The sequence below is a fragment of the Corvus kubaryi genome, unplaced genomic scaffold (genome assembly GCF_017639235.1).
Source record: "Corvus kubaryi isolate FWS band 111438036 unplaced genomic scaffold, C.kubaryi_AGA036_p1.0 37396, whole genome shotgun sequence".
Classification (NCBI taxonomy): domain Eukaryota; kingdom Metazoa; phylum Chordata; class Aves; order Passeriformes; family Corvidae; genus Corvus; species Corvus kubaryi.
In genome coordinates, this window is record NW_024581135.1 from 7,795,475 (window position 1) to 7,804,214 (window position 8,740).

Here is an 8,740-nt window from a genome sequence, read left to right on the forward strand (position 1 = left end):
AGAGGTTTCAGAACTACACAGAAGTAAAATTCTTGTCACAATCGGTGATGTCATTGAGGCACAAGGGTAACAAGACTGTCCAGAAGGGCACAGTGAGGGAAATTGCCAGGCACTCTGCCAATGCCCCCTTGCTTATCTCTGTGGGGGCTGCAAGCCCGAGTGATGCACGATCCAAGGGCCTTTCTGAACTGGTAGACAGCCAAGTGTGGTTCCATGTAGTTTGTGGTTTTATTCATGGAAGTGAAAAGAGAGTTTTAAAATGCTTTGCAATTCTACAGCCAACATCTTTCTTGAAAATGTGGCAATTAGGCTGTAACCCCAGAAACCCAGCAGATGAGGGAGGCTCCACGTGTTCGTGCATCAGGATGTATGGAATAGCAATGTCGCTGTGAAATGCTTCTAAGAATTTCTAAAAAAATTTGCTCTGTAGTGTTTTTGTCCTGGAAAGCCTGGCTGGTAGCAAGGGCACATGCACAAAGGGAAGAAGCTCCCAGGAGAATTAAACAAGCTCGTAATGAAAACATGGAATAAATAGTAGATAACCTGGCAATACCTATCCTTGGATTAAAATTGTGCTGTGGAGCTACTGGGCAAGACACAAACAGAATATTAAGCAAAAGTAAAAGCAGAGAAAACCCAGAGGCAGAGGAAAGTTGCTATTCTCTTAAACTCTTTGAGTTATGTAAGTTACAGGTGCCCACTCAGAAATTCTGTCTTAGGTGAAATCTCCTCCTGCACATGAACAGATCTGGATGGCTCTTGGCCTCCTGGGCTGAAATTTCTATGGGAAAGGAATAACTCAGTTCCTCCTGCTCCCTTGAAAATCCAGCTCTTACTTGGTATTTTCTTCAGTGTGTCCAATTCCCATTTACTATGGATTGATTCCAAAGAACAGTCCTCTTTGCTTACATTTCTTAAATAAGGTTAAAAGGTTGTCAAATATTACCATTCTTCCACAGAAATCATCTGTTCATTAACTATTTAGACATGAAGAACAGGAGCAGGCAGAATTCGTAGAAGTCCATGAGAAAACTGTGAGCACTTGATGCATAATCCCTTTTTGGATCAGCTGGTGTTTTGCATTATATTTTCCCTGTCATGGGATAATTTCATCTTCCTGAAGTGTGTTGTGCCAAACACAAAACAACAACAACAAAAAATACCTGGAGAAATACCAATTTTTTCAGTACTGATGAAGGGAAAACAAAGATGGCAAGTGGAGAAATTTGAGGAACCCGTAATATATGAGAAAATCATCAATCCCAGGTGCCACAATTCAGAATTTCATTTTCTGTGAGTCTAGAATGATTACAGGTGTACAGAAATGGATTTCCAGTGTCATTTCAAGGAAATCTGTGGTCTCAAGTTAAAGTTTTCACAAAGGTTTCATGGCTCTCTCGCGTCAACTCTTCCAGGGGAGATGTGTTAGGCTTTGGAGATGGTGAAGAAATGTGCAATACTCATTATTATTAACTGCATAGATTAAAGGTCATGACCAGGTCAATGAGATATTTATGCACCCTTAAACTGTAAAAATGGTACCACTGGATTAGCAGCTAATGGCCTTTAGCTTTATTCTTGCTAGAATGAAATAAATTAACAAAGATCTCAATCCCATTGTTAGGGGTACGGTGGCTACATTACATCGATGATCCTCAAATCCAGCGAGCGGCTCTTCAAGTGTGGAGCTGTGGTGGCACCAATCACAGATATGAAGTTATATGGTGAGTGCTCCCTGCCCTAAACCTGTGTGATAGTTTATTCAGAATACCTGTTATTTATTTTAACTAAGGGCAGATAATGCAACAATATTAATGAGGTTTCACCTCACTGTCTTGGTCTGTTTTTCAAATGAAAGTAAAGCTGACACTGGGAGAGTTCACCAGAACCCACAATAGGCACAGTATTATTGACAGCACTGATTTTGCAGTCATTTACCTCATTTTAACTAGTTTCCTAAGAATCCTTTAGGTATACAAGCATGAATCAAGTCTTGAATTAGGAATGAATCTTTTAAGGTTAGTAGTGAATTCCCTACAATATCAACCATGTTGTCATTCAGTCACAGGTTATTTGGTTCTGTATGTGAAGTTTTGGGCACAGGCTGTGAACTGTGATACACAGGAAACCTGACCAGATTACTTTAATGGTCTGTTAGACTTTGGGTTTTAGCTTGTGCTTTGGTTTGGGATTTTTTTTTGTTGGCTGGGGTTTTTATTTTGTGAGGAGAGATGGTTGGGTATTGGTTGGTTTCTTTTTTTAACTATTTAAAAGTGGGTTTAAATGGTGCATCAAAATGGTACATTGTGTGTCTCTAAATGAACATCTCGAATTCATGGCTTAAATAGCTTCTGACTCTAGGTCAGAAATGATGAGTTTTAAAATAGAAATAACTTGGAATTCACAAGGTCTGTTGTTTTTGTTTTTTTTATTTTTACAGCATCAGCTTTTTCAGAAAGATACCTTGGGATTCCATCAAAAGAGGAAATTACTTATCAGGTAATTTTGTATAAACAAGTAACCTAAAATGACCATTTTACTCTCAAAATGCAATTCAGTTACAGTTTTGTGTGTGTTTGTTCACTAGGCATCCAGCGTATTACACAATCTTCATGGTTTAAAAGAAGTGGATTTGCTAATAGTTCATGGGACAGCTGATGGTAAGTGATTACAGATGCAACTAATTTGGAGTCAGAGTGTCCAATAGGCAGGCATTCAAGGGCTGATGAGGCACACACCTAGCAAGTACATTTGCAGTTTCATTTTCCCTCTGATAGGATTTTTTATTTTGTTTCAACTGTCACTTCTAGCTCTGAACTGGTGACGCTTTTCTTTGCTGAGGATTTGCACCTTTCAGGTGCTGTATGTTCTAATTTGTTTAAATCTTGTGGACCACTGTGTTGCTAGTGAAAGGTATTATATGAATTATTAATAGAAAAACATACATTTTTAATGTTGTTTTAAATTCATAGAAATTCTGCAGAATTGTCAGTACAGCTGGTGAAGTACATCTCCAAATGGGAAGTTAATCTTTTCATCTAATTAATTACAAGGTATTGCCAAAGCTTCTGAAGCTGAAGCTACACAGAACCTTTTAATAGCACCAATACTTTTAGCAGTAGATTAAGACAGAGAATGAGTAATGCAGGATAAGTTCTAGCACTTTAAATGGAATCATAAGATTCATCAATTGAGATAATTTGTAATTGCAGATTTAACTGCAGTGTATTTTTCTGAACATTCTTAACTGAAGTAAGTCTAAAGAGTGAGCTTTGATGCAGGCCCAAATTACAGTGATGCAAACAGCTCCTCTGTACAGACTGACATGCCTGCTTCTTTCCCAGTATTTTCTGGTGGATGTGGGATAACACAAGGTTTCTTACTCCTCAGTCTGAAGTGATAAGTGCCTCACAGAGGTGACAGTGCCCAGGCACAGCTGGCAGAGTGCCAGCCTGTCACCCCAGTGTGGCTTGCCAAACCTGTGTTACAGATCCAAAGTGCAACCAGCGCAGTGCAAACACTGCCCAGTGCCTCTCCCCAGAGCACAGGGGAGAGGGATGAAAATATACTGGGTGACTGAGAAGGGATGAGAGGCTCAAGCTTTGCTGATTGCAACAGGCAGCAATTTCTCCCCCTCTGAACTGAGCACTGGAGGGAATGGGGACTTTGATAGATGTCTGAGCAAAGCAGGGTGCTCTGGCCTGGGAGTCTGACTGCCTGCTGCCCTTGCTCGATACCACATCCAGTGACACTGCCCAGCCCACCCACAGCCTAAACTCTGCAGAGTTAGGACATGGTAATAATGGTTTTGCCACACAAAGCTCAGGTTACTGGTAGGTTCCAGAAAGTCCATTACCTAAAGAAGTGTGGGCTGTAATGACCCTGTGCAAGCAATAGAGAATTCAGTGTGCTTTCCTTCAAGCAAATTATAAAATGCCACAATGTTCACACAGAATGGTTTTTCACATCTCTAAGCTATCACAGTGTGTGTAAATCAAAGGTAAGCAGAGCAGTCCTCACAAAGTGTGCGGAAAGTGGGGCTTCCCTTGGGGCTTCCAGCTCCTTCTCCAAAACCTCTGCTGTAACACCCTGTTGCTGGTGGGGCTGGCCTTAAAGATAGTCAGCTTCAGATCCAGTAATTACAGAGCCTGGAAATATTTCCAGCCAAAGTTGTGTAATAGATAAGTGTTTCATATTAATGTAGCTGTTTCTAATGATATCAAATGTTTTCTTGCAGCTAAAGTTCACTTCCAGCATTCAGCAGAACTAATTAAGCGTCTAATAAAAGCTGGGGCTAATTACACTATGCAGGTATGTGCACCTGTGACTTTTCCTATAAACACAGTTGAACATTTAACTTCCTGTTGCTATTTCTTCACTGCAAAGGACCCTCTCTACCACAACACAGTGGTATTACCTCAGTTTGCAGATAGAACTCTGGTTAATCCCATTTTCCTCACTGTTGGTATGGACATCAGGAGCTATATCATCTTGTCATTTTCCTGGGCTCTTCCTCCTCTCTCTCATCTTTCTTTTTTCCTCCTGTTTATCCTACAATTTTATACAAAGTGCTCTGGAATCCATAGGCGTTCTTTATAACACGGGGATGTCACTACTTTGGGTCCCTTTTTACGTAAAATGGTATTGGGTCACATGAGAGTAATTTCCCCCTATTTTCAACGTTTAAATTCATTGAAAGAGCATGACAGAGCCTCAGCCAAGGTATGGACCTGCATGGGACCCACCCAGATCATATGGATGCTGCTGGCAGAGGGTTTTGATTGAATTAGTATCTCCAAATATCCCTGGTGCTGGACTCTGCAAATCTTGACCTTACTGGGCTTTAGGTGATCCTGTAGTTTCCACTGGAGTGTGTGAGCTCACATCAGGGAGGAGGAGGCAAGAAGGGGGTTGGTGCCACTTAAGGAAGGGAAAAGGACTTCAAATGTAGAAAATGTTCCTTCTGCCTTTGTGGTTTCAGCTGAGGGGATGTGAAGGCCTGTGGAGAGAGGAAGAAGCAAGAATGACAGAGTTCTCCCTGAAGAGCCCTGTTGAGCCATTCTCATGCAACCTTGTGATAACCTGGCTTTGAGGAGGCAGCTGAAGCTTTTTGCCTCAGGCCTCCTCAGGTCTCTTGTCTGGTGGCCTGGATTTCTTCATTCAGCCTGCAAATGTTTGCTCAGCCTCACTTGGGAGAAATCCCCAGTGGAATTTAAGAGATAAAAATGCCCACATCCACCCTAGGAGAGAGAAGATGGGCTTAGGACCAGATAGGAAGATAGTTAAAAATATGAATAAAAAGGGTTTTTGCCAAACACTTGGAAGCTGAGATATTGAGAGGTCCCTAAAAGCATGAGGTAATTAATCCTCATGGATGTTAATGGGATTTGGATGCCTAGGCACTATTGAGAGTGCCAGCTGAGTAAACTGTTGTAAGCACAATGGCTGAGAATATAAATTTCTTCACTTCTGCAGATTCCACTGCAGTGGTTGTTTTATGTAAGTTCAAATTCCAAGAGAATGAGTTTTACTTTGGGTTTTATTAGCTTTCCTTGATGCCATAAAACTAATGTTATCATCCTGTTGTCATCTAAAACATTTTGAAGATCAGAGAAAGAAAATTAGAGTCCTAAATATTTGAAAAGCCTTTAAAAGCTATTTACTTTTTTTCCTTTCTCCTCTGCCAGATCTACCCGGATGAAGGTCATAACATTGCTTCAGAGAAAAGCAAATATCACCTTTACAGCACAATCCTTGGGTTTTTTAGAGCTTGTTTAAAGGAGGAGACACCAATTTTACCACAGGAACCTGAAGAGGATGAATAAGGAAGCCTATTTGTGTAGTATTGAAGGGGACTTACTTTGCGGCTCAATAAAACCTTAAATAAAAGTGACTGTAAGATTGCAGATTCTGCAGAAGCTCAAGGGCAGCTAAAGGAGACCACAGTGGAACAGCACATTTACAGACAATGAGCTAATAAACTGGAATTCGACTACAAAAAAGTCCAAACATATTACCAAGGGACAAAACCTTTACCTTTGTGGAAGGTCAACAGTTGGTTACAGTTTCCTGGAAGAACTTAGTTTTGCATAAGTGTAGGGTTAGTGCATGTTTGTTATGTTAAGCCTCACTGTTGGTTCTGTAAGTGGTTGCTTGTTTTTTTTTATAATTTAAGTGCACATCTTTATTCATCTTTGCATAAGGCACAACATATCATAAGTATTCTGGCCACTAATATTCTAAAAGGTGAACTGCAATCTAACACTGTAATGTTACAATAAGTGCAATTCTTCTGCTGTCTATTACACGTAAGAAACCACAGAGATAATAAAGGGCACGATATTTTCTCTAGTTTCTGCTCAAAGGGGATATTGTCTAGTGCATCATATAACATGGATATTGAAAATTATTTCCCCCACACAATTTCAGCATTTACAATTATTACTGTACCTACTAGTAACCAATAGGGGACTTTTTGGTGGTGTGCTCTTGGTCTTTATGTATATACCCAGGAATCCCTAAGCAGAAAACCTTTTTGAGCTTGAAGAAATTTTTTCAAGATGTAATTGACAGCTGTATTTAAAACAATATCTGCAATTGAAATCATTCCCCAGTCCAAAATGTATCTATTGTTTCCTTAAAATATGTTTGAGTTGTGTTTTGGTATTGTTTATAGTAGTTAATAGTTTGCTGGTTACACTCTAATTTTAGAATATGCTACTTTGTCACATGTAAATTAGATACATAAATATTAAATTATAGTTTCACATAAAGAAAGTTTATTAACAATGTATAATGCCACTGAGTAATACTTTACTCCTCAAATGAAGACATATTTTGTATAGTGCATCTTTCTTTCCTCCCATCTGGTCTCAGATGTAATTCTGATGTTCATCAAGGTGGTGACGTAGCTCGAACACACCATTAGATTTATTCCAAGGCTGCTCATTAAGTCTCTTGCAACAAGGTTTATCTTCAACAGCATCACAAAGGAATGAAATGTTTTTCATTTGAGGCAAAGGAAGATCTGACAAGTTAGATTTTATTATTTATTCAGAGGGTGAGCCCCTCCTGCATCCACTTATTTGCCAGGGTGAAGTACAGCAATAGAAATTGAAACTATGAAATAAAAAAGGCAGCCAGTTTGGGTCTGCAGAATATTAACTCTGATCATGGAAAGCAAGTACAGTGTTGGCTTAATTTGAGATATCTTCCTGAAGGTATATGAAAACTCCTGACAGATGCTGTGCCACGTATAGGAGAATAGCTGTAGTTTTTTTATTTCTGGATATATTTCAAATACTTTCCTACCCAATTAAGGTTTAATTTCTTGCAAGATTAAAAAGAAAGTAATTTTTGAAGGTAAATATACTATTTAAGATGTAAAGTTCTGCATATTTTATGAGAATGGGAATTGTTTTTAATGTAATGAAAAATCACCTGAAGCTTTTTTACTCATCACTTCCTTCTGGAATATTTTCTTTCACTGTTAGGATTTTTTTTTTATGATGCAAATAATTAATTTGTCTGAAAGGCGTGGTTTTATGGAACACTGAAAAGTCTCTTGTCTTTTAATGTTTAGTATTCCTCTTGTTTTGTTAGCAATGTTCAACTATTTTTCAATTAGTTTAATACAATTTTAATGTGCAATGATACCTTGTTTGGGTCCCAGTGTTACCACGAAGTGTGGCTTTGCTTTGTGGTATTTATAGGACTTATGGGGTACATATAGTACAGTGTAGTTAGGGTATCTATTTATGGGGGCTACTATGTGCACTGCAGTAATGTCACTCAAAACAACAACGAAAAAGTAAGAGCAGAATTCAAACAAGGTTTTACAATTCCTGTTTTCTCTGGAGGAGCGGCGCTTTCAAGTCGTCTCTTGGCCGGGCCTGCTGGTTTGTGATTTTATAAATGACACCTGTCACTCAATAAACGCTCACCTGACAGTGCAGATGCTTCTCCTAACCAGCCATGGTAAAGGAGTTCCCAACCCAGCTGAATTCAATGAGCAGGGTTTTCCCACTTGGAGCCAAGTGGCCATGAAGGAAACACAAGCTGCGTGCACGCTCTGAGCACGGCCTCGGTGTGTGGAGGATACAGGAAAAGGCCGATTCCACCAGAATGTGCTGGTGTTTCTCTGCAGAACAGCCACTCCATGCTCGTGTTTGCTGTGTAACAGCCACTCCATGCTCGTGTTTGCTGTGTGTCACATCCAGTTGTGTTTAGTTACCTGCAAAAGGAAGCAAACAGGGCTTGTGTCTCAGCAGTAGCAACTGCTCGGGAAATGTGTTACCCCAGATCTTTGGATCCCATACCCTGTTCCCTCCTTCCCCTATAGCTCTGTTTCAGGCTCCCACTCCCTATTTATTGTACCCCAACGTCCCACCTCCAATTTCCCAGACTTTGAAGTGTCCTAGGTCATGGCCTTCTGTAGGAATGCCTTTGGCAAGACTGGTACGTTTAATAAGCGTGTTATCTGAAATCTGTGGAAATCTGGGTGGAAATGTGGTATGCTTTTAATGTTATCATTATTTCTCACACTGTCCTACAAATACAGGTATTTTTATATACATGCGTACACCAGGGTGAGCATCAGACACAGATTAATTGCTTTTACTGGTATTTTTATGCATGAGTTGAATTCAGATATTGCAAAAGTGTTTGCCAGATACAGGCTCTGCTAGTTAGACTGAAGACTTTGGTGTAGGATATTGCTTTACTTTGCTGACCTGTTGAA

At 39.8% G+C, this 8,740-nt stretch overlaps 1 protein-coding gene across 3 annotated transcripts in view; it reads left to right on the forward strand.

Moving 5' to 3' along the window:
• The window catches only part of DPP10 (dipeptidyl peptidase like 10), a 454,002-nt gene extending 446,051 nt beyond the window's left edge, over window positions 1-7,951 (forward strand). For all 3 annotated transcript variants that reach the window (XM_042040820.1, XM_042040819.1, XM_042040821.1), the window contains 5 exons: window positions 1,625-1,724; window positions 2,441-2,499; window positions 2,588-2,660; window positions 4,238-4,311; window positions 5,688-7,951. In XM_042040820.1, the coding sequence (XP_041896754.1) occupies window positions 1,625-1,724; window positions 2,441-2,499; window positions 2,588-2,660; window positions 4,238-4,311; window positions 5,688-5,825 (444 nt within the window). In that variant the 3' untranslated portion in view covers window positions 5,826-7,951. The remainder of the gene's footprint in view (window positions 1-1,624; window positions 1,725-2,440; window positions 2,500-2,587; window positions 2,661-4,237; window positions 4,312-5,687) is intronic.
• Window positions 7,952-8,740: the final 789 nt, after the last annotated feature.